The sequence below is a fragment of the Galeopterus variegatus genome, unplaced genomic scaffold (genome assembly GCF_000696425.1).
Source record: "Galeopterus variegatus unplaced genomic scaffold, G_variegatus-3.0.2 Scaffold6131, whole genome shotgun sequence".
Taxonomy (NCBI): domain Eukaryota; kingdom Metazoa; phylum Chordata; class Mammalia; order Dermoptera; family Cynocephalidae; genus Galeopterus; species Galeopterus variegatus.
In genome coordinates this window covers 67,029-92,906 of record NW_007732242.1, presented here as the reverse complement: position 1 = coordinate 92,906, position 25,878 = coordinate 67,029, and the positions used below count along the sequence as shown (strand labels likewise).

Here is a 25,878-nt window from a genome sequence, read left to right as displayed (position 1 = left end):
AGCTAAATTCCTTAAGCCCTCATATGAACTACATATAAAATCTCCAGTTGTGGACATGTCTAGGTAGAACACCTCTTTTCTTGCTGGTGTTGAGCACTGCTGCAGCACTCTGTGTGTTAGTTTTCCTAATAAATGTTTTGGACTGACCACCCTGGCATTTGGTGCTATTTTCTCTGGAATCCTAACGGACCACATATGTATACATATGAATAGGAAAAGAAAACAATATGAGCACGCAGTGCTTGGTTGGATTGTGGATGATTGTTTTTTTCTCTTCTGTACATCTAACACTCTTCTGTATATGTCAAATGCTCACATTGTGCTGATGTCTCTTTTCTAATCAGAAAAAACAGTAAGTAAAATCAGAAAGTAAGGGTGCATAAGAGAAAAGTATATCACCCCTGCTCTTCAGGAGTTCACCAGCTTATTACTCCTGGATTAAGTTCAATAAGTTTTTAACCCACTAAAGTTTGGTCCCCTGCTGTATACTGAGCAACTCACGTTCCCTTGCCTACACCCCCACTGTGTGCACTCATGTGTGTGTGAATGTGCATTTGCTGTGTACAGTTAATCAATTTGATTAATCAATTCTACGTTAATGGCTGCAATACAATGGTGCTCACTGAGTCCTATGTGCCACACAACTCTATGAGGTACTCTTGTCATCCCCTTTCATCAGATGGTAAAACTGGAATGCAGAGAAGTTAAATAACTTGCACACTCCACTGGTGATGGACAAAGCAGAAAATTGTAGAATATCCCTATTAAGCATGCAGTGGTGCCCCCTTCCCATGGTAAATATAGTTGAGATTCCCCAATCCCACAACCTTCCAGTCAGGACCTACCAGCCTCATGGGTAAGATCTTGGACAGTAGAGCCAGACTGTCTGGGTTTGAATCCTGCTTCTGCCTTTTGCCAGATGCCCTGGGCAATCAGTTAGCAGCACCATGCCTCAGTTTCCTCATCTGTAAAATAATGCCTCCCTCATAGGAGTATCGTGAAAATCAAATGAGTTAATACACCTAAAGCACTATATGTTATGCATATATATGTATAATGACAATACATAAGTGTTAGAAGTTATTATTACCCAGATTCCACTAATTTAATCTATATGTTGCCACATAATCAGCATCCCCTACTCTTCATGTTCGAGAAACTCATTACTCCGCAAGCTCTCCATGGACATCTGTGCCCCATCCTTCTGTCCACGACGTGCTCTCACCTGGACATGCTCCGTCTTCCTCTCTAGTCTAATTCCTGCCTTTCATTCTAGGCCCAGATCCTAGATCCCAAGTCCCACCTCTTTTCAACAACTTCTCCTTGCTTTAAACTCCTGTTACACTTATTTTCAATGTCACTTGTTTGGCACTTAATGTACTGTATTGTTATCTGTCTCCATTATAAATATGCCCTGTCTTCTCAGAGAGATGAAAAGCTCCCAGCACTACGTCTCCTGCCTACCAGAAGCACCCTGGAAGTGTTTGCTGGTGATAATGATGATGACCAGGAGGGAATAAATCTGTTAGGGACATTATTTGCTGCAGCCAATAAAAGAACAGTCCCTTGTAACTGCTTTAATTTACTCAGGAGATGAATGTGAGATACAAGACATGAAGTATCTCTCCATTTGAATACTATTTTACTCTAATGGACAAATATTAACATTGTCCTTACCATCATTCAGTGGTCCTCTTCTGCTATTTTTTAAAAGGAATAAATATATCATGTAAATTTTATTATTTAAGAATATTGCCATTACTGTTTATAGATATTCACTATATATAAATTTAAAGTTCTGACTCATCTTTTTTTCTCAAAGCAAATAATTTTTGTTATCATGCAGTGGAGCAGTCATAGGAATTTTAAATCATATTTACAAAGCCCAAGGAACCAGAAAAGATTTTTTAAAAAATGAAAACAACTTACTACTTATTTTAATAGAGCTGGGGAACATAAAGGGACCAATGACAAAGGGACAGTAGGGAGAAAAATGTCCAGCTTTCTGCATCATCACCACTTCCTCTGGCCTCTAGCCCTCAAGAGCAGAACCCTCTCCCAGTTACCTTTGTTTCCCCAGAACCACGCCCAGGGCCTGACCCATGCAAGGGGATTGGGATGATTGTGTGTATTATAAGCGGACTTGGAACCAGACAGACCACCCACTTTCAGAAGCAGAACCCTCTCCCAGTTACCTTTGTTTCCCTAGAACCACGCCCAGGGCCTGACCCATGCAAGAGGATTGGGATGATTGTGTGTATTATAAGCGGACTTGGAACCAGACAGACCACCCACTTTCAGACCTTGAAAAAAGCTGTGGTTTGCACAGTAACTACATAGATGTGTTCTAAAGAAATTAATGAATCAATATAGCTGTATATTTAAGAAAACTGGCTGGAATTTTATGATATCAGGACACCAGAAGTAAAGCAGACAGTAAACACTCAAGACAATCAACTGCCTAATGATCTCCTTCACTCACAAACAGTGGACTGTTTTTAATGCTATTAGGGTAAAGGAAAAAATAGGGTGAAACATAGAGGGGTGGAGAGAGAAGCAGCTCAGGGAGAGGGAGCAGCATATTCAAAGGTCCTGTGGTAGGAAGGAGAACTGTCTTTTCTAGGGACTAAGAGAAGTTCAAGGTAGCCTGAATGTAAAAAGCACGAGGGTGACGGCATGATCTGAAAATAAAGTAGCGGGTAGAACTCCAGTCAGACAGGCATCATAAGCTATATTAAGAAAGTAAATCTTTATCCTGTGAGCCTGAGCAACTGGAAGGCTTTGAAGGGTTTTCAAGGAACCGGTGAAATAATCACTTATGCATTTTGAAAAGATCTCTCTGTTTGCTTTGAAAAGAAAGCATTGGGAAGAAGAAAACACAGAAGCAGGAAGATCATTCATTCATTCATTCAGCAAATATTTATTAAGCACCTACTATGGATCAGGCATTATTCTAGACATTGGAAATAAAGTCATAGAGAATAAAAACAAAAATTCTTGCTCTCATGAAGCCTACATTAAAAACAGATTAATTAAGAATGTTGCGTGGTAAGAACTGTTATGGGAGGAAAACTGTGAAGGCAGAAAAGAGAGAGCCTGACCAAGGGAAAGGAGTAGGTAAATGTCACTCTTAATAAGAAAGTCAGAGAAATAATCACTGAGAAGATGGCATTTGAGCAATGACCTGAAGGGTGCTCATGGAGCCGCATCGGCCAGAAGGAATCCTTGTGAAATCACACGAGGGCACTACAGGTGCCAGTGGAAGCCCTGTGGTTACCGAGCAAGAGAGTGGGTGAACTGAGATAAATTTAGGGGATGAAAATCAACAGTGCTTGGTTGAAATGCTATAAGCAAAGGAATCTAGGATAAAATGCTAAGGTAAAACTCAGAAATAGTGAAGGTTTGTTGAATTTTGTTCAGAAAATAAAAATAGGAAATGCAATTAATTTCTGATCATTCTAATGAACATTTCATTCAACTCCAGGAATATTGCCTGTCATTGTTGGGAAGAAGCAAGGAGGAAAAAAAAAAATACATTGTTGAGGCAACGTGAACTATAATCAAGGGGCAAAAGAGGGCTCGGGGACCTGGGAAAACCAACTTTTCCTTTAATTTGCATTTCGCTAGTCTCTAACCTAGAATAAAATTTGTTAACCTTATTTTCTCAGTCTCAGTGGGGTCACCCAGAATTCCATGCATTCATCTTTGGTAAATATTGTTTATTTTTAATATTGTATACTCATGATTCTTTTATTTGCCAAATGTTATACTTTGCCAATGGATCAAGACTGTCCCCGCACGTTGCATTTATTTTTTATTTCACATCGTGGTTGGTGGCCCCGCTGGCGTCCCCATGGTCCTATATGTTGTGTGTTCTCGTCCGTTTCCAGGCACGATCCCAACTTGGATCATTTATACCATTTGCTGCTTCAACGTTGAGATAATGGTCGCCAAGGTTCATTGTTGGCAGATTGTAAATACGTGTGGGCCTGGTGCTCTTCGGATTAGACTATGAAATAAAATACCACTGGGTCAGTTCTCTCTCTCTCTCTCTCTCTCCTCTCTCCCTCTCTCCACCTGACTTCTTCCCTTCCTTCCTTTTTTCCTCTCTCATTCCTGCCTCTCACTGAGGACTGGGTTAATTACCTGTTACTACAAGCCCCATCTTTTACATATCATGGGACACAGTCACAGGAGTACTGGGCTCATGTCTTCCCAATTTTGCCAAAAGAAGAAAGGGCCCTAGTTTCTTGATTCTCATTTTCAAGTCCTGGAGAATCTCTGATCGGCCTGGCTTGGGTCATGTGCTCCCCCTTTTGGGAGGGGAGGGGAGCAATGAGCAATGACAGTCCCTGACCACCTCTCATGATCAGAGTGGGGAGCCAGAGAAACTGCTCCCAGAGAACAGAACACAGTTCCAGAGAAAGGAAGGAGACTCGACGGGTGTGAAAAACACTGGACACACAATGCTCTGAGGTAGGGGCAGGGGCAGCTCGCCCAAAAGCAAGAAATGGATTCCACCATAGGAACTGCAGCCGCAGGTGGTGGGAAGCCCTGCCCTCTCTCTTGGTCTGTCCTGCAATGTCGTGCACCTGTGCTGAGATTTCTGGAAATGTTTAGAAAGCCAGATGCCTTGAGCTCTTGAGTGCAGCTAGGAAAGATGTCAGGGTCTGGGGACACCCAGTCTTTCTCAGCTGAGCCTCTCCCATCCAGCCCAGGGTCTCCCAGATGCCCTGCCCTCCCCTGAGGGGAGAAGGAAAATAAAGATCGAATGGGGTAAAAGAAGAAAAGATACAGCTCCTCCTTATAAAGAAGTAGGTCCCACAATTCCTCACCCCCAGGCCTTGCAGAGCATGAAAGTAACCCGAGAGTACCTTTAGAACTCAAAAAATCACTGTAATTTTTTCCTTAAGACCATCTACAAATCCATCTCGAGAACATCTACAACCTCAACAATGTGTGGAAAGAGATGTGGTAAAATGTTAATAGTGATCATTTCTATGTGAAGGCATTATATATAAAGGGTTTTATTTCCTCTAGAGATTTCTGAATTTTCTCATTTTCTATTAAAAGCTTGTGTTGCATTTTTATAATTGATCAGAAACATGAAATGTGATATGAGATATCCTCAGTATGAAATATGAAATATCCTTATCCTATTCTGATATCCCCCAGTTGTAATAAAATATGATAGCAAAGATATTTAACAATTTCAAATTAAAATTTGCTTATAGTCAAAGAACAAAAATAAGGCTAATTCAAAGATGTTTAACAAGTGTATGGAATGATGCTTCTGGAATTAAGGTAAATTTTTGCACATTTATACATGCTCAAATGTCATATAATTTAGATTATATTTATCAGTGTTTATATGGTGTTTTTTAAAAGTAGGTTTACTTTCTAGCTGGGTTTGGCTAATGCCAATGTTAAATTAATTTGCATTCCCTCAATGCACACCCTCTGAAACGGTGCTCAGCACTTGAGGGAAATTGACCTTGAATGAGACATTTGCTGCCAAAAACAAAGTTCCCGATCCCCTTGTAGGTAATGAAGAACTGACTCTAATAGTTATCAGACACCAGAACCCATGACAGCCCTCAAATGGCATCATTTATGAAAACTCAGAGTTCCATCAGGGATAATAGCTTAAGGCTTAATGCCAGTCAAAGTGTAAACAAACCTAGTGCAAGCAGAGATCACCTGAAAAGGTCCTGGAAGAGATGAGAAGGCATGCCGATTAGCATGAATCCAAAACCCAGACATCACAATCAACAATTCCAAAGTCCTTTGTGACTAAGCCTTTCTTCTTTCCTTCCTTCCTTCCCACCGTCCATGGTTTTTCTTTCCTGCTTTTTTCCTCTCTTTCTTCCCAACCACATCACCCAAGGGGTCTAAGGGGGTTTACAGGGAGTACATAAAATGAAATAGAGAATTAAAGTAACTCGTAAAAAGGCCTCAAGACAAGAGGTTTCCTGCTTTTTTCCTCTCTTTCTTCCCAACCACATCACCCAAGGGGTCTAAGGGGGTTTACGGGGAGTACATAAAATGAAATAGAGAATTAAAGTAACTCGTAAAAAGGCCTCAAGACAAGAGGAAATAGAGAATAATTATTCAGATCATAAGGTCTTACCCAATTGCATAAATTTGACTTCTTGGTGGCCAGAAGTACACAACGAATAAGGATTTTAAAAAAATGCCAGTTTCTCTAGAAAACTGAATCTTTTCTTACTATCTTGTTCTTTTTATTTACTTTAATTCCATGGATTATATTTACTGCCATAGGAAACTGCCCACAGCATTGCCCCCATATGCAGTATCACATACATGACACGGCTCACATGTATGGATGCTGACGGTGTTCCAGGCACTGTGCTAAGCGCTTTATGCACGTTTGCTCATTTAACCCTCACAAAAACCTCATGAGCATGTGCCATCATCATCCACATTTAGGACAGGAGGAAACTACAGCTCAGAAAGTGCGAGGTAGCTCACCCAAAGTTAGAAAGCCGTGGGTAGCAAAAGCATAGTTGGACCAAGTTGTCTCCCAACTTGAAGTGTACACATGCTCTTAACTCTTACTTAATAGAGATGTCTGTGAGGATGTTCACAAAATTTTTTAAGTGGATACCTCTGGCTGGTAAGAAGTTAAGTGATATTGTTATTAATATAAAACAGCTCAAAAATATGAAAAAGCACAGAGAATAATAAAACAAATACCTATGTGCCCATCATGCAAATATTACAAATTTTGACATTTTGCTGTATTTCTTCAAATTTTTTAGAAATGCAGAGATAGCTGAAGGCCCTTTGTCCTGCCTGTTACATAGTGGGCCCTGAGAAAAGTAGCAGAGAATGTCTTCAACAGCGTTTCTGCAGCCAATGTGTTTTTCACAAGGCTGTGTGATGTGGCATCTCCTTCGGAAAGTCAGGCATAAGTTCAAAATGGAATTTAGCCCATACACTTCTGTAGAGAGTGGGATGGAATGGGAGACGGGCAGATGAAGGCGTAAGAGCTGCGATGAGGCAGCTTTCTGATATTCTGACCTCATCCAAGGGTAAAAGTAGCTAGAAAACAAAAAATGAATAATCTACATGTTCTTTGAATAATTATCCATAGTATCACTTATTTGGGGGTTTTGATGGCAGTTAGACAATAGAGAATTCAGAGATATATTCTCTGGCATAGACACTCAGAATCTGTATTCCCTAAAAATCAAATGAACAGATGGTTAGGGCGTATCGATTTGGGTTAGGGCTTTCATCTAACTGGAGAATTATCCTGTCCTGCCAAGAAGAAGCTAACAGATTTCCTGCAAGCAAAATAGGCCTTTCTTAAAAAGTAATTCTACGTCTCCAGGAACAAATGATGACTAGGTCCCGGGGTTCTTATTCCACAAAGAGAACGGCTTTAATTGTTTTCATCGTGAATTTTCAAAATAAGTGTTTAAAAAACATTTAAACTCTAAAGCCTGTTTTTTAAAATAAAATAAAGGTGATAATTTCTTACCTGCTATTAATCAGCATTTGAACCAAATTGTGTAAAAACGGTTGCATAAATAGCTAATGGAGCTATGTATTGAATATGAATCCCAAAAATTGTCAGAGAAGGTATTAAAAACAGAAGCAACAAGTCATGTGTGCTAAATGCTAGGGATGGAGAGAAAGATACAAATGTTAGGGTAACAACAAATTCCCTCAAAACCTGAGTTGGCTTCTGATGGATTTGCTTCTAGTCAGTTTCATGTGCCTGTAAATACACCCTAAGCTCTTTCCTAGATGTAAATCTTGGACCTTCTTAATCATGTGTTTCCAGGTGCCCGGGCCTCTCTCTCCAGGTAATGGCAGCTACCTTGAAGGCACAAAAGGGCTGGGTGAGAAGTAAATACCATTCATTTGAACTTTAGCCACGGGGCTAAGTCAGTTTGTTGAACTGAGAACGTTTGCTGCACCTTTGTCGGTCAAAGCTTTTTGCAGTTTTATTTCTTACTCTCTGAAGTAAGACTAAATTTTTGCACTTTTCTCTATTCTCTTTAATTGATGTTTGGAAACTAGTCAATTCTTTCCTGAACTCATCTCTTCCTTGATATTGGCAGCGAGAAACAACTGATATTCCTGACCGTTCCAGCTCTTTCAAAGAGCCTTCCTAAAGCCACAGGTCATCGGCACTTAGTCTGCCTTCCAGGTTACATGGGTGACAGTGTTACAAAATGTTTTATTGCATACTATTGTCCTTTATCTTTCCAGCTTCCATTATTTATATCCACTTTCCACCTGACCACAAAGCCAAGGCTACGTAGTTTAGGTTTTTGTTATGGCAGCACCCTGCTTCCAAGTACCAATTTATACGTTAGTTGAAGTTATATTAGCTGCTATAACAAAAAAAAAATTAAGAGCTTAATACAAGTAGCTTGCTTTCTCACCCACGTAAGCGTACAACACAAGTGTTCCTAGTTGGAGAGACGTTTCCTCCACATGGTGATACAGTCCCTGGAGTCGGGCAGAATCTGATGGAGGAAATCGTGCTCAATATATAAACAGGCTGATAAAAAGTTGTTTGTACTAATATCCAAAAATGATAGAGTAGAAGATACAGTAGTTCAATGCCATAACTACAAGGTCTTGAAGGAAGGGGACGATGCTGACAGGTGGGGGTCAAGGGAGGACACAGAGGAATATTTATTATGGAAGAGGGGGAAAGGGAGGGAGTGTGTGTGCTTCGAAAGAGAACGTAAAGTTAAACAAAGATATTAGGAGAACAAATACTTCTTAGGCTTTACCCTCTTTCTATCCCATGAATAGAAAAGATCTCCACTGGAGAAGACTCAGTAAAATGTACTACCTGGAGAAACACTAACTCTGAAATAGGTAACATCATATGGTCCATAGTTAGTCCTCTTTGGATATGGAAGGCTATAAAACCAGAAGTTTAGGGCACAGCAGAGTTTTGTCAGAAATTACTGGGGGAATTTTACATGCATTAGCAGTAAAGTGAAAAGTAATTCAATTATGGACCTATAAGGCAGCAATATATGTTAACTGGCGTGCGACATTGACTGGCGGGGGAAGCAGTTCACCACTTTCTGTAAGTGGGAGAGTGTTCATTGTCAGGGGTTTCAAGTAACCTCCTCAAACCCAGAGAAAATCTCTTTAAACTTGGGAGGGTCTTCATAGTCGTCATGTCACGTACTGCTCAAAACACTTGCACCTTATAAGTTGGGAAAGGCTGGTGCTATTGGCCCCATGACACAGATGAGAAAGCAGAGATTAAGAAGTTCTGGTGACAAAAGTCCCAGTGTTCTCAAGAGATAGGATCTTGTCTAGAACCCAGAAAACCAGACTCCTTTTCCAGTGACCAGTCATCACCCCCCAGTGGCCTCTGCAAGCAGGCAAGTGAACCCCGTTCACTCCCGCTAGTTAGAAAACTTCTGAAGAATTTTAACAGGTTTGCACAAAAGCAAGTCTTTGGGGAGTTAGTGTTATCTTTGGAGTCATTAAAAGAAATTACCTAGTAGCATTTCCTGGGGGTCATAAAATCCTTTTACAATCAAAGAGAACTAAAAGGTCAAACTCAAAGGCCAGTGTTTTTGCAGCACACAATATCATACACCAATAAAAGTTCCATCTCAAGTCTTTAAGGAACCATGAACGTACCCTCCTGTCTTTCCACATTAGCATCCTTCTTTTCTGTAGTAACGTGGAGCCCAGACTGAAGTTAGATACTGAAGCTCAAATGAATTATTTAACAATGTCTGCTTTTATTTCCCTTGAACTTTCTGCCAGTAAAGAACAATACTAAAAAGCATGTAGATGTAAACGCTCCTGAAAATTTTAATATTGGAGGTTGTCAAGCCTTTATTAAAGAAAATAACACTGGTTGGAAGCATTAAATCTTTTTAGGGATGTCAGAACAAATAAAGAAAGTTGACCTAGCTAGCCCAGGGCCCTGCTCTTGAAATTACATCTACTGTAACTTCTTCCCTGGAGGTTGTCAAGCCTTTATTAAAGAAAATAACACTGGTTGGAAGCATTAAATCTTTTTAGGGATGTCAGAACAAATAAACAAAGTTGACCTAGCTAGCCCAGGGCCCTGCTCTTGAAATTACATCTACTGTAACTTCTTCCCTTTGGCTAATTTAGTTTTTTATCTCCTCGGGATGATAAACTCCCAGCCTTGTTTGCTCACTACAAGCCTGCTTGACAGAGGAAGGCAGCCACAGAATAATGATCAGCCTTTTGAACTCTCCAGCTTCCTGCCTTCCAGAAGCTCTTTTACCCATTCACTGGCTCTCTACCGGGATTCTTAGCAAGTATATTACTAAACTTTCCACTTTAATGGAAGACTGACGTGTTTAATTCCATGGAGAGCATAGGTCAGCATGTATTAGTTTCTTATATCATTACTACAGTTTGATTCCATAGAAGGTACCTGAGAAGAGAAGAGAGGGCTACATATATTGGAATCTTGCCTGTTAACTTGCTCTGTATATTAGTCAGGGTTGGTTGTTCTTTTTTTTTTTTCCCCTCCCATATTTCTTTGTGTCCAGAGAAATCTGTTTATCATTAAGACACACATCAAAAACCTCATGACCTGGGGAGCTTTTGTAATGTCTCATCTGGTTTTAGGTTGGGCTATGGGTCCTTGGCCTTTGGAAAAGTGTTTTAGCAGGTGTTACTGTTTGGTTCTGAACAGAAAGTAGGATTATTTGGTGAAATGTCTCCCAGAAGGGGGAAATATCATCAACTATCAGAGCCTCAGATTCTTCTCCCTGCTAGTACTTTCAACCCAGCTTATAGCTTTAAACTCAGACCACCTCCACGGTCTGGGCAGTCTGTATGCAAAGACATGGTTCCTCGGGGTAGCAAAAAGTTCTCAAGATGGTTCAAGACTGTTCTGATAACAATGCATTTTCCTTCTGCTTACAACCATATGAAGATCACTAGAAATTTAACATGATGACATCTAATTGGCATTGTCTCTTACCCCTTCCACCACCCAGCCCACCCCGGGGTGGGACTTGGATAAATCAGGTGGTGGCCAATACCTTTCCATACCAACAAGGCCACTTACCAGTGTGGAATGCAATTAAAATTAATTCAACTTCATTCAAAATAAATTTGGGTGGAATAAATATGCGCTGAGTATCTACTTTATGGAAGAAATTCAGATAGACAATGATTTGGTGGGGTCAGGGGTGACTTTCATATTCTGGGAGGGGAGAAAAGTTGTATACACCCTTGATATACATTTTTTTAGACAGTGGAAACCTGTTCCACCTAATTGTCCTCTAGAAGAGACTTTAACAAGTTGGTCTCCCTATCAACATGTAGGTGATAGAAAGGGGTATAGAAGAAGACAGCATTAGGAGTTGGAGCTGGTAATGAGACCATAGCACAAAAAATGAGATTTCCTTTTGAGGTTGATCTCAGTCTAAGCAGCGACCCCATGGATTGTGATTGCTGAATTCAGAGGGTGTTTCTAACGCATAGAAAAAGGCATCCTTACAGACAGGCTCCTTCACTTAATAGCTCTGTGTTCTCTAGCAAGTTACTGAATCTCTGTTTTCTTATCTGTAAAATAGAAATAAGCCCACCTATTTTAATGGGGTTTGTGTGTATTAAACAAAAATACACAGAATAAAAACATCTAGCATAGTCTATGACCCAATGAAATGACAGTGCCCTTTTTTCCTCCCCAATTTCCTCATATTTCTTAAAAGCAAAAAATAAGAGATCAGCTGTCAGGGTCATTATCAACAGGGTCTTTGGGACTAAGGTTCCTTTCTGTGGGTTTGCAGTTCAACCCACGAAGTGTGTCTTCAGCACCTAATATAGTCACAGCGTGCAGGGTGGCCGTTGCCTTTATGAGCCCAGCCCAGCAAAAGAGAGCATCAGCCAACAGATACAAACTAAGTGCTGGTCGAAGTATAAGTATGTGCTTATGGAAGCACAGAAAGGCGGGGAATGAATCATCTCAGGGAGGGAGGAATAGGTCAGAGAAGACTCACAAAAACAGTCGAGCTGTTCCTTAAAGGTTTTCATGGGGGCCAAGAGGACCCCATTATCTTACTTATTTTTTGCTGCAGGAATTCAATATCTGCCCTTCTTTAATTCATAAAAAATTATACAGAAAAACATTTTTTTAAAAGTTCTAACCCATCTGATATGAAACAGAAAAAGATTCATAATGAATATGTCAACACTCCCAAGTTTTTCATTTCTTTTCTAAAGCAATTTCATCTGCAAATGAATTATGCACTCCAGGGCTAGACAGGACCTCCATTTCTACGCTCCAGAAAAATGTGTTTACTTCGCTTTACATTTCTTTTGGCTCCGTTGGAAAGCAGTTGCAATGCAATTTCTGCTCCAGTTTAGGGTGTGAGATGTCAGCTCTCTCTCTCCTTCTCCAGAATAAACCAAAGCTTATAAGCCCAAGCTTAGGGAGTTCATTATTTTTCCCCACGCACATTAAGTACAGAAATCATCTCTCAAGAAAGAAGATAAGGTTCCTGGATTTCTATTTTGTCTGGCATGAAAACCAAAGTTCAATCTGTGAGGCGTTCTATTGTTATATCCTTCTGCAGTGCGCTAAGATCACTCTCAAAGACGGTAACTCTCAAAGCTATTTTTCAGTACAATAGGCTGAGCAAGTTGTTTCTTACGCACAGGTAACTGAAAGCAGGTTCCTCTCTCACAGAAATTTTTCTTCCTTCTGAAAAGTTAATGCACCTCGACAGGCGGTCTGAGGTTCTGAAGGGCTGCATGCTGCCCTTCTGCTCAGGGCAGCCAGAAGTCAGCACTGGGATGGAGTCTGAGGATTTTGATGGACAGTGTCCTGGAGCGGGTCCTGAGCTAGTGTTAAGATGCCCTCTAGTGGTCATCAGCGACCACCAGTGAGAACGGGCAGGAGCAAACGTCCTTGTGAAACCAGCTCAGGTGTGGTTTTCTACAAATGCTCATCGAATCCAGCATTCTGGCTATTGCCCAGGTTATGTGCATCTAATGTGAAATACCATGACGACAGTGGGACTTGGTATTGCTTCTATAAATGGAAGCGTGCTGTCAAGTTCAAAGGCTGCAGCCCAGGGATTCTTCTCACACTTGTACATCTCACTGCTCTGTCCTGAGCCCTGGCACCTGGGAGAGCCTCAAGAAGTGTTTGCTAAGTGACTGAATAAATAAATGGGGCCAGCTTATAAGTAATGGGTTCTGGGCACACACCATGAGCTCAACCCACTGGAGAGTGAGCAGATTCCTTCTGCTTTCCGAGCATATTTGATTTAGATTCTTCCCCCTCATCACTTAGCAAACCAAAAGAATGACCTCTACTCTAACGTCTTTGAGATGAGATTATAATCACAATGTTGGAGGGAGTGGTAATAAAAAAACCTCTTTGTGGGTAGAAGAGAGGGCATGGGCTGGTAGTTCAAAAGGAAAGATGAAGAAAGGACACCAAAAAGGAAGAGAAAGTAGAAGAATGAATAAAACAACTGAATCAGTGGCTGCCAATCTACTCCCGCACCCCTCCTGATGTCACCCAGGGCCCAGCAGAAGTCAAACTGTGAGAGCAAACAGTAGAAATCAGCCCACTCCACCCGCCTGCTGAATCAGTGGCTGCCAATCTACTCCCGCACCCCTCCTGATGTCACCCGGGGCCCAGCAGAAGTCAAACTGTGAGAGCAAACAGTAGAAATCAGCCCACTCCACCCGCCTGATTCCTGGCCCCCCATGAAAATGGTGCTGGGATCTGAAACTGTCCACCCCACAGCTTCTGCTTGTGCTTGTGTGTGTAACCCCAACAGCCAGACACCACAATGCACAGTGGTGGGAGCAGTGAAGAAGCTCACGGGTTTCTGCAGCCTCCAACATCCAGACCATCTCTGAAAACCTGTCCTGCTACCGGAGATGGATGCAAAGGGGGACCTGCATCCTACCGATCAGAAGATGCATAAATGGAAATGCAACAAAAGTGGAGGAGGGGAGGATGTAAGCCAGAGACAATGTTGGGGTGCCCTGCTCTCCTCTCATTCCCAGGACTTTCCCGTGCATTTGCTGTGGGTATCATGCCAGTCCAGCTCTACGATGGCACAGGGTCCAGGCTGGTACAGTGGAGGAGCTTGGCCTCTGAAAGCCCACAGACCTCTGTGCTATCTACCCACCAGGCATGTGTCCTCTTAGACCCTATAACTTGATCTCTGTGCCTCAGTTTCCTCAACTGTAAAAATGGGGCAAATAAGAGTACGTGCCCGCAGAGTTGTGTGCAGATTAATTGAAATACCATGTGTAAAGTACCTAAGGTGGGATCTGACCTGGAGTTGACCTTCAAGAAATGTTAGATGCTGATAATGTTGAGGAAGAGGACGAAGTGGACCAAATCTTTTTCTACTCCTGGAAAATTCTCTGCACTTTTTCTCCTCACAAATCCTTTCAGCAGCTTCTTATTTATTCTCAAGATTTCCAAGGGAACCCAAGCAGAATGTCAGGAACTTGACCTTCTTTAGAAGATTAATTAGAGGAGAGCTAGGATTAGGGCAAGGTACAGAGTGGGTCTCGGGTCACCATGAGGTTCAAGATCTACAGACTCACCCAAGCCTTTCCTGGAGCAGATCTGAACACATGATCCAAGTTCAAAGCCAAAGCTATTAGTCTTCCAGGCTAAGAATCAATCTCAGCCCATTTTGTTATGGCTGTAACCCCCCCGCAACACACGCGCACGCGCACGTTCTCTCTCTCTCTCTCTCTCTCTCTCTCTCTCTCTCTCTCTCTCTTTCTCTCTCTCTCTCTCTCAATGCACACAGTGCACATTCATGCAGGGCTGGGTCACGAGAGAAGTGAATGCTCCTCCCCTCTCTTTCATCACTTCTCCTGGTCTTTTCTATTTCCCATTCTCACCACCTCTACTCCATGCTCCCACCTCTCCACACATTCTACTTCTTGGAATGGGCTCCAAACATAGCACGAAAAAGCTTTAGTGTTACCAGGGAACTGAGCTCTGCCGCTTTCTATAAGCCAGCAGAAATGAACTGGTCATCAAATCAAGCTTTCAGACCCATGGCATTCATCCCACATTAGGAAGTTCCTCTATATACAACGATTTTCCTGATACACCTTTCTGCTCTTTCACCTGGAACAGAATTTGAAAGACATGATTATCAATCCTCTGATAATGCCAATTTTTAGATTCTCTGCTGAATATTGTTATTGCTGCCAAAACCTACTGGCAAAGTGATATCAATAGAGCCACTATACTAAAAAGGATATGTTTTCTGATTTTTTTTTTTTTTTAGTGTCAAGGACTTTAACTATGCTACAGTTAAAATCAATAGAAATATAATCTTTTCAACCACATAAAATGAGTTCATTTTTATTATAAGTCTGTTTCTGTCATTACGGTGCATGATTGCAAAAGGAACTGGGTCAACTTAAGCTTTATTGAAAGACCATTAAAGAAACAAACTCAAACTTATTTAAATACTGAAGCCAGTGCATTAAGAAGATCAATAAAGCAAAAGCACCCGGGGTTGCTTTATTTAAACACCCCGTGTATGAGAATCATTCCACAATCACAATTTGAGTGGACCAAATTGGTCCAAATTTGAGTAAACCTATAAACCTAGGCTTCTAGAATATGCTGTTTCATTAAACAGGTTTAGAACTGTAACACCCTTAACTTTAGCCTGATTAGACATACTGCATTTAAATTTTCTCTTGGTATTTTATAACGTCATCTGGCAAAGATGTATCGATCAATGAGTGCCATTTACTTAGGAAAACCATTAGGTCCCTAAGTTAGGGGAATGACAATGACAGAAAGCAGTTTCATGTCTTCAAAAATAGCAAACACAAGATTAGGCTACAGCAAAGGGGAGTTCTAGACTCACAGGGAGCCGGGAACCACACTTAGTATTAATTTAATACTCTCGTGTATTAAATTAAATATTTACTACTGATTCGTGGAATCAGATGAGACACAAACCTCTTTGTGCCTCAGTTTTCCCATATCTGAATATGATCATATCTTTTTCTACCTTCTTCCCTGGATACAAGAACAAAGATGGTTGTCACATACCTCTTCGAGTTCTTACTTAAAAACTACAATGTAAATTGCAAACTTTAGTTATCATATGTACTCAAAATAATTTTAAAATCAGAATGGTCCTTATTGGCCACAAGTCCAGCCCCTGACCAGCCCCTGCTTACATCACCAGGTGTGGGGAACATGCTATTCTTCTTTTTTAAATACCATTTGTTATGTTTTCTAATTATAAAATTAAATATATTTATTGTAGAAAGTTCTGGAAAGAACACAAAGGAAAATGAAGTTTGCTTGAGAATCCCACTTCAAACCAGCCCCTTGGATTTTAGCTAAACCCATCTTGCCCACTCAAGGACATCCTCATATCGGTTCTCTGTCTTCATTCTCTACTTGACCATTCCCCTCAGCAAATATGCAGATATTTCTCTCACCTTAAAACAAAGCTTTCTTTTTCTTTTTCTTTCTTTTCTTTTTTTCCCCACACTTTCCCCATTTCTCTGTTTTTCTTTGCAATAAAACTCCTGGAAACAGTTATCTATACTTGCCGTTTTGGGCGAGCTTCTCGCATTCTCTTTTCAATCAACTTTAGTGAAGTGTAAATTGCATGCAATGAAATATACACACTTTAGGTGTACAGATTGATGAGTCTTGACAGACATACACACCATGCAGCCACCACCACAGTCGCAATACAGAATATTTTCCAATGCCCCAGAAGGTTCCTTGGGCCCCTTTCCCATCAATTCCCACCAACAATTGCCCCCAAGCCACCACTGATCAAATTTCTGTTTCTGTAAAACCACAGATGACTTTTACATGTTCTATGACTTCATACAAGTAGAAACATGGAGTATGTAATCTTCTCTCTGGCTTCTCTGACTCTGCATAATGAATCTGAGATTCACCCTTGTTGTATCTGCAGTTGCTTTTTAATTGCTGGGTAATTATCACATTTATGAAAATACCACCATCTGTTTGTTCATTTATCTTTTGACAGGTATATGGGTCATTTCCAATTTGGGGATACTATAAATAAACCTGTTATGAACATTTGCATACATCAGTATAATGTGGACATATTTTTTACTTCTTTTGAGTAAATATCTAGGAAAGGAATTGATGGGTTGTATGGTAGGTGTATCTTTAACTTCATAAAAAACTATTTTTTTATTTTATGTTCCCTCCAGCAAAGCAAGAGAATTCCTGTTGCTCCCCATATACATCAACACTTGATACTGTCAGCCTTTTAAATGATGACCATTCAAGTGCGTGGATAGTGGTATCTTATTTTGGTTTTCACTTTCATTTCCCTGATGACTAGCGATGTTGAGCAACTTTTCACGTGCTTATTGGCCATTAGTAAATCTTCTTTCATGAAATGTCTGTTCAAGTCTTGGGTCCCTTTTGTTACTGGACTGCTTGCCCTCTTATGTAAAGTCATCAGAGTTCTGTATCTAGTCCTTTGCTGGATACATGTGCTGTGAAGATTTTCTTCGACATTTTCTCTTATACCCACTCCCAGTTGGCTGTCTGGCCATCACTCACCTAAAGCTGCTGTCATCAGGACCAATGACCTCCTCGCTACTAAATGCAATGGCTCATTTTCATTTCTCTTGTTACTTCACTTAAAGGCAATATTTGATGCAAGTGACCCAAGGCTCTCAGGGCACCACCACGTCTTGTTCTCCGTCCACCTCGCTGGCCCTTCTGCCCAGTCTCCTCCTGCTCCTCTTCCTGCTAACCCCCTTCAGTCGGCACACATCCGGGCTCAGCCTTCAGTCCTTTTCTCTCTTCTGTTTTTATTCACTCCCTTGGTAATTTCATCCAGTGTCACGGTCTTAAATTTGACCTATGTGCCCCAAATTATTATCTCAACCCAAACCTCTCCATGAAGTCCAGACTCATACACCAAACTGCCCACTGGATGTCTAATAAACATTTCAAATGCAAGAGCTCCAAGTCTGACCTCCGGATCTGCCCCTGCCCCATACTCTGCCCCACTCGTAGCCTTTCCAGTTTCAGTCCACGGCCACTCCGTCCTTCCAGCTGCTCAGGCCCAGAACCCGGAGATCTCACTGGAATATCACTCACTCGCTCTCACAAATCACATCCAGCCTGTCAGAAAATCATGTTGGCTCTATCCTGAAACCATCCAAATTCTGACCAGTCTCTCCGCTTGCACAGCTGTGCATGGGCCGCTGCCTCTATCACGTCTGGGTGGTCTCCCCACCAGGCTCCTCGCTTCCTCCCTAGCCCTTACAGGCCCATCTCTGCACCTCAACCACCCCATCGCTTAAGATGCAAGTCAGTTCACGTGACTCCTCTGCTCAAACCCTCTAATGGTCCTCACTTCTCTGAGGAAGAGTCTCTGCAGAGGCCGGCGAGGCCCCCAAAGCTAGCACCACTAGCGCCCACCCTCTGGCCCCACCTCATGTGGCTCTTTTCCTGGTTTGCTCCTCTTTAGCCTCACTGGCTTTGTGCCAGAAGGTCTCCCATCTCAGGGGAACTGGCACTGGCCTGTCTCTCCACCCGCGTGTTCTTCCCCTGGGTGTCTGCAGGGCTAACTCCTTACATCCTCCAAGTCTTGGCTCAAGTCTCCTCTTCCCAGCAAGGCTACCCTGACCACCTTATTCAAGATTTCAGTCCCACTCTCCTCCTCACACCAGATCCCCCTGACTTTGCTCTAATTGGACTGGAAAGACAGTGTTTATCACCTTCCGGCAGATTAGATCATTTACTTTTTTTTCTGTGTCTCCCTGTACTAGACAGGGAGCAACATGTGGGCTAGGATTTTTAGTACTTGTTCACCGTTCATCCCAAGCATCTGGAGCAGTGCAAGGCACGTTATAGGCACTTAATAAAGAAGCACTGAATGAATAAGCAAACCCATATATGACTACAGCACATTTTCCCCCAGCCAGTGAGTGCCGGTCATTCCACGCTGGCCCCTCACTCCTCTCTGTCCCCAGAGGCTGACACCTTGGGCTCCCTGGCCACTGGCTTCCGGTTGGGTTCAGCCTGTCTGGCACTGCCTGGACAATGGAAGTCAGAGGTAAGAGGTCAGGCTCTGTGTGGTTGCCCCTTGTATCCTGCTTCCTTTCCACCTGACCATGGCCCTGTCCCTCTGCCCACAGCCACCACTCCACCAGCCCCTCATCCCTGGCCCCACCATCATAGCCTCCTCTCTTCTCTTTCAGCCTAGGGGTGATAATGCCCTCTTGCCAAGGCTAGTTGTTGGGTGCTAGCATCTGTCGGTGGTTCCCTTACCCTGCCCTGCAGATACCGATAGAGCCTGCCTTCGTCTCTCTTCTACTTAGCAATGTTTGGGCGAGCTGTCTCTTCCCTGCCATGACCCTGACAATCATGCTTGTTTTGAACCTAAACCCAGTACTGAAGATCCTGTTGAATTGCACCTTATTTGTTTCAGCCACTGCTTCTCATCTTTTCACATTTATTTTTTAACTATTGTTCTATTATTAGCTCACCCTCTGCAAAGACTTCTAGAACCAACCACCAGAGTTAGGCCAAACTCCATAGATTAAGGGCACAGTCCTTCTCAAGACTGTGCTCACTTCAGGCACCAGCTCCAAGCTCAGGGACCTCAAGGTCACTCTCCCCTATGCCCAGCTGTCTGCAACTTCAGGAGTTCCCACTACCACTTCAGGCTCAAAAATTTGCTAGAAAGACTTGCCGAACTCGGAAAAGCACTATACTTATGATTAAGTTTTATTATAAAGGATACGATCAAGACCAGAGGGCAAGATTTGGGAGGGTCCCCAATGCAAAACTTCCCAGCCCTCAGAACACATTTCATTCCCTACACATCCATGTGTGACAATATGCAGAGTATTACGAACCAGGGACGCCTACCTGAGCTTTGGTAGTTTTTTACCCACTCCCCTATAGGCCGCATCTCAGAGCCCTTCACCCACGCAGCGCTGGGCTTTCTGCTTTCTCTCTGATTCCTCCTCCTGGGGTCCCTACCTCCTTCCTCACCCATCTCCAGGTCCCCCCACTATTATCTGCAACAAGCTAAGTCCTCCCAAAACAAGGTCCAAACTTGCAGGCCCAGAGCAACCAGGTGTTCAGCAGACACAAAACCTTGGATTTGGCCTCCTTATAAAGAAGTTGTGATTACAAATAACAACAACAATAAAAAGTTGGGGGTGATACTACACCAGAAAGATAGACAGACAGGCAGATAGATAGATGGATAGATAGATAGACAGACTGTGACCCCAGCTATGTATGGATCCAGTCCAAACTTTGCACCTGGCATTCAAAGTCCACCAAAATCTATCTTCCATTTACTTTTCATTGTCTTCTATTTTTTTCCAAAATGCATCCTAAGGGCCAGTGAGGCTAGTCCCCTTAATACCGTAGAGAGAATTGGTTTATGTATTCCTCCCTCAAAACGCCTCCACTCTGCCTAAGTACTGAATCATGATGGCAGTTTTTCTCCATATCACACGTTTTAGAATTTGCGGTAATATTTTAGATTTGAATTTTATTGTTGTTTTATATTTTTCCCTCAGTACTTTAAAAGTCATATTTCCGAGAAAAGAAGCTAAGAGACTTCAGCCCAGCTGGGAACATCTCTTTACGCACATCGTCAGCTTGACTCCAGTCCCAGTTCACAAGGTGGCATGAAAGTCCTTGCACAGTGTGAACAGGTATCAGGAGTCCTGTGGTTTACTGAAAAGTGACTGACTAGAAAGAGATACAGCCAGAGGGATAATCAGAATCTTATGCTAAAGTCTCCTTCATCCCCCAAGGAGCCCGCACCCCCTCAGCAGTCAAGTTACCCTACGACAGTCATTTCCCTGTGCCCTGGGTGCCTACAGGATGGGTGCATGCCTGACAGGTGCAACCTTCTCAGGAGTGCTCACAGCAGATGCCCCCAGCTGATGCCACAACCTGCTCACTTCCCCAGATTTGACTGATCATGTACTTCTATGAGGAGCTCATCTTCAGATAAAATCATTGTTACTAGATCAGTCACAGTGAGGGCTCTGACTTGTGAATCTGACCATCAGCGTAGCCACCCACTTCAACACTGACCAGTCCCTGCCTCAGCAGATAAACGATGTGACATCAGCAACACCAGGCTAAAACAGTGTCCCTATTCACAATGTCATTTTTATGGATGACCTTATTAAAACTCCCCCATATGACTCACCCAAGAATTCACCAGGAACAAAATTTAAACAACCCCTGAAAACACCTGCTCAACAAATCAAGATTACAGAGGCAAATAAAGACTAAACTAACAAAGTTCTCAATCATATTTGTCACTTCTACGTTGTTTCTCATAATCATTCTCATTCAAATTTTGCATCCTTTTCATTTAATTAATGAAAAATGTAGCCATAACATTACTCAATTTTAGTAATGTTACATTTGTTAATATCTGTTTTCCAAAGCAACTCTTCCTAATTTTATTTTTTATTCCTCTTTGTTTTCTTCCTCCCTTTTCCCACAGATTTATTTGTTTTTCTTTCCTCCTGGAAACTCATTTTACAAGTTATGAAAATGTGTTTTGCCTTGAGCTCTTAGGGCAAAGATGCCTTATAAAATTAATTAATTGTTTAAATTACTACCTGAAGTACTCACTATATGCGATGATTAAAGTTGATGGTTATTAAAGTGATTTTAAATATAAAAGTGTATAAAAACCATGAACTATTCTTATGCTAGATCTCTAAGAAGGACATCTGAGACTTAATTACTAGATACCAGTTCAGACATTGTTTTATAATGCTTTATAATAATTTTAATTTTCATTTGCAAGTAAAAGACACGAATCTAAAAGTACTAAATTTTTCTGACACGATTCTTTGAAAAATTATATGGTTCTTGGGCCATTCATGCTATAAATATCTTTGAAATTAATGCTATTAGAGAAATGCAATATCAGCTGTAAAATGAGAGTTTCTCTTCCCAATACAGATTTATTGATATAAAAACAGTTCTTTCGTTATTTTTTAAACATCTTATGCTTTAAATAGTATTCAGTGTTTTTCCAGTAGGTGGAGTATTAGACTAGAAAAAGTAGATCAACATAGCCTTAGTGAAGGCTAATTTTTTTTTCTTTCTCCTATTTTGAGAAAGTTTTTATGTAAAACATAAATCACCTAATGGGTTCACTAATTCTTTTAATTGCATCAATATGGCAGGATTTCAATTGCACTAGACCTTAAGAGGCAGATATATTTTACTGATTACATTACCATAATAATGATGGCATAATGACAATAGTAATAAGTACTTATAATCCCTCTCATTTAAAGTTGCTTATTGAGCCATAAGTGCAACCTCCTTAACATCTCAGAAAGAAAAATCATGCACATGTGCAGCAAAGAAAGACCTGTCTCCTAAATCCTTTCCTTCTTGAGCCTTACGCGTTTCTGGAAAAAAGCACTCCTGGTGAGTTTAATATTGGTTCAAAGCCGACGCTACCACTTCTAGTCTGGGAACCTGGGAAGATCACTAACTCTCCCTGGGAGTCTGATACCTCTTCTACATTTGTGAAAAAAAGGTGATAAACTAGTTGTCCCTAAGTCCCCTCCCTGCTTGAAAATCCCTGACCGAACCTGGCCTTTCTATAAGCATCTCCTTAAGGCTGAATGTTGGGAGCCAAATTTACTGAGATGTTTAGGTACATATGGCAAAAACAGTCCTTGTTGTGTGGTCTGGGTCTCAAAATTGAAAGTAAAAACTATGCCCTCCTAGGACTAGTGACGCTGCTTCCCACCCTCGATCCATCACTGAGATCGTCTGCAGCAGAACAGTGTCCTAACGGGACACCTTGCCAGTGATTGCCTAGAGCTGGTCTTAGCAGAAAATTCTGCTCAAAGCCCCAGGGACCTGGGAAAATACTACTCCTTAGGTCCACAGTAGCAAAACATTTTCAAAGAAACTTTAAATGTTATCTGGTTCACCTCTTCGTTTCACAAATGAGGAAACTGAAGTCCAAGGAGGCCTCATAAGTGGTTAAACATCACGCGGCTGCTCAGCGGCACAGCCAGGACATCTCCCTGCCCGGCTCTCACCCCCGGCCCTGACCAGCCTCCTGTCTTACACTGGAAATCTAGGAGCTGGTTTGCAAGAGCCCCCTTAGTGACCCTTAGAAGGAAAGCAAGAAGACACAAAGTCCTGCCCATGCTACCAAAGAAGGGGAACGAGGTCCTGTCAACCCACCTTTGCTGGAGAAGGGTGCAGTGATGAGAAGAAACATGTATTGAGACCAACCACTTTTTCTCCCTTTCACTTTCTCATGATCAGGTGATTAGGGTTTGCAGCGAGCCCCCAGCTCCCATTTGCAAGGCATTGTATGAGGCTCTGTGCCAGCTCCTGGGGCAGGGGAGGTAACTGGGGCATGGTCCTTGTCATCATGGAGTTACAGTCTCACCAGGGGAGGGGAGGGACAGGGCTGCAACACTGTATCTGGTGGCAGACCCCCAGTTTACTTTCTATATCCCACTCTCATCTACTTTTATTCTGTCTCCTCCCCATTAATGGGAATGAAGTGATCCAGGGGTCAGGAAGAGGCAGAAAACACTTGGATGAATTGATCCTTGATTCCAGGCTCAAATTCTGCTCTTTCCCATCCTCACTTGTGAATGGCCATAGGCTTGGTACCCCTGTCTACAGACCCCCAGATAGAATGGAGACTAAGATGCGAGAGAAAGGCGTGGTCTCTGCTCTTCCAACTATCTCTTCTTCGAAGTCTGTAGGAGTTTCGGGTTCGGAAGGGACGGGTAGACATGGTTGAGGAATGCGAGTTGAGCCGATAATTGTTTCTCACACCTACGTCTATCAGCAGTGGCCTCTGCTCATGTTTAGCTTCAACTTGGAATAAAATATTCATCAAGATGGTATGTTCTAAATCAATATCTCTGAGCTAATTCCAGGAATTACCCAAAACCGGGGATTAGAAAAGGCAGCAAGAAATCTCAGGCCTTTGTCTAGAGCCCTGCAAATACTCCCGCACGGCAGAAGCAGGCCTGCCCTGGCATCGCATCCTCCCATTCAGAAGGTGGGGCCCGGCCCCTCCATTGGCCCAAAATAATCCACACTGTTCAGGTGTTTCTTCTCCATTTCATCGCCCAAACATAAACAGACTGATGAAATCTCCTTAAACTCTGCCAATGCAAACTAGCTTAAAAATGGAAATGAACAGAATTTGCAAAATAATACCTGAAGGGCCATTAAAGCTTTGACCTCAGTGTGTCAGACAGGAGGCCCAGCCTGAAGCAGTCTGCTTTTAATGACTTCATGGTAAACGTTGAACAAATGAGTGTTCCCTTAAGGTTGTCCTGGGGCACATGGAGTCACAGTCTTTAATTTTAATGAGCCTCTATTACAGGATGATCTCATATCGCCTATTAACTGCCAGTGAAATGACCACCAGCTAAATGTACAGCAAAATACTCACTTGGACCCCACAGAAATTACCTTGAAATTATTACACTTAACCACGGCAAATGCACCAGGGTTCATTTGAGAAGAGGCATTCCCCTGGCAGTACAAGTGAAATTATAGAACATGTCATTTCCGTAGGCTTTTCAGGTTGAGCTTTTCTTGCCTTATCTGATTTAATGCATTTTCTGTTCTACATATAAATAGTTAAAATGTAGCCGATCATGTCCCTTTCCTAACTGCCCTGGCTGGGCTAATTCAGGAGGCTGTGACTTGCAGCTGACCATTTTGTCATTGTAGTCAGCTGTAGCTGGGGGTGAACACCACTTCTGCCACTTATCGCTTTGTGACTTTGGACACTTCTTATAATGTCAAAGAAGTAAAGATAATACCTATTTAATATCTATTAAATAAAATAATATGAGGGTACTTCTATTAGTCAGGGTTTTCCACAGAGTTAGAACCAATAGAATATGTTTGAATATATGAGAGGAGATTTATTAGGGGAATTGGATCACATGATTATGAAGCCTGAGAAGTCCCACGACAGCCGTCTGCAAACAGGATGCCAGTGGCTCAGCTCAGTTCCAGGCTGGAAGCCTCAGAACCAGGAATGCCAATGGTGGGATTCTCAGTCTGAGGCCAAATGCCTGAGACCCAGAGGTGCTGCTGGTATAAGAGGGCTGAAGAGTCTTGAGTTCAAATGTCCAGGGACAGGAGAAAGGAGTGTATCCCAGTTCCAGCAGACTGGGCAAAAGACTCAACTTTTCCTCTGTTTTTGTTTTCTCCAGACCTCCAGCAGATAGGGTGGTTCCCACCCATACTGAGGGCAGATCTTTCCCACCCAGTCCACTCAGGTCCACATGCTAATGTCTTCTGGAAACACCCTCATGGACACAACCATAAATAATGCTTTAACAGCTTTTTATGTATTCCTTAATCTAGGCAAGTTGACACCTGTATTGGTCCATTTCTGTTGCTTATAACAAAATACCTGAAACTGGATGATTTATAAAGAAAACAAAATTTATTGCTTACAGTTTCAGAGGCTGGGAAGTCCATGGTCCAGGGAACGTATATAGTGAGGTGGTGACAGTGATGGCAGGGTTTCACAGTGTGAAATGGCAGAGCAGAGAGAGAGAAAGACGGACTCTCCTCTTCTTTAAAGCCCTCAGAGCCACGCCCCTGACCACCATTTTTAATCCTTTCACTACTGCAGGGTCCTACAATCCAATCACCTCTCCAAGGCTCCACCTTTCAATTACCATAATAGGATTTCCCACCCTCTTAACAATCACAGTAGGGGCCAAGTTTCTAATACATAAAACTTGTGGGATGCAATTCAAACTTCAATGAGTTTGGGGGGGGACATAATTCAATCCACTACAACACCTAAAATTAACCATCACAGTACTTCAAAAAGT

At 42.1% G+C, this 25,878-nt stretch overlaps 1 protein-coding gene across 1 annotated transcript in view; it reads left to right on the top strand.

The window, feature by feature from the left end:
* LOC103605873 (contactin-associated protein-like 2) overlaps positions 1 to 25,878 on the top strand; it is an 82,103-nt gene that overhangs the window by 42,007 nt on the left and 14,218 nt on the right. The window contains exons 3-5 of the mRNA XM_008590476.1: positions 8,931 to 8,941; positions 14,176 to 14,202; positions 16,872 to 16,883. Coding sequence (XP_008588698.1) covers positions 8,931 to 8,941; positions 14,176 to 14,202; positions 16,872 to 16,883 — 50 coding nt within the window. The remainder of the gene's footprint in view (positions 1 to 8,930; positions 8,942 to 14,175; positions 14,203 to 16,871; positions 16,884 to 25,878) is intronic.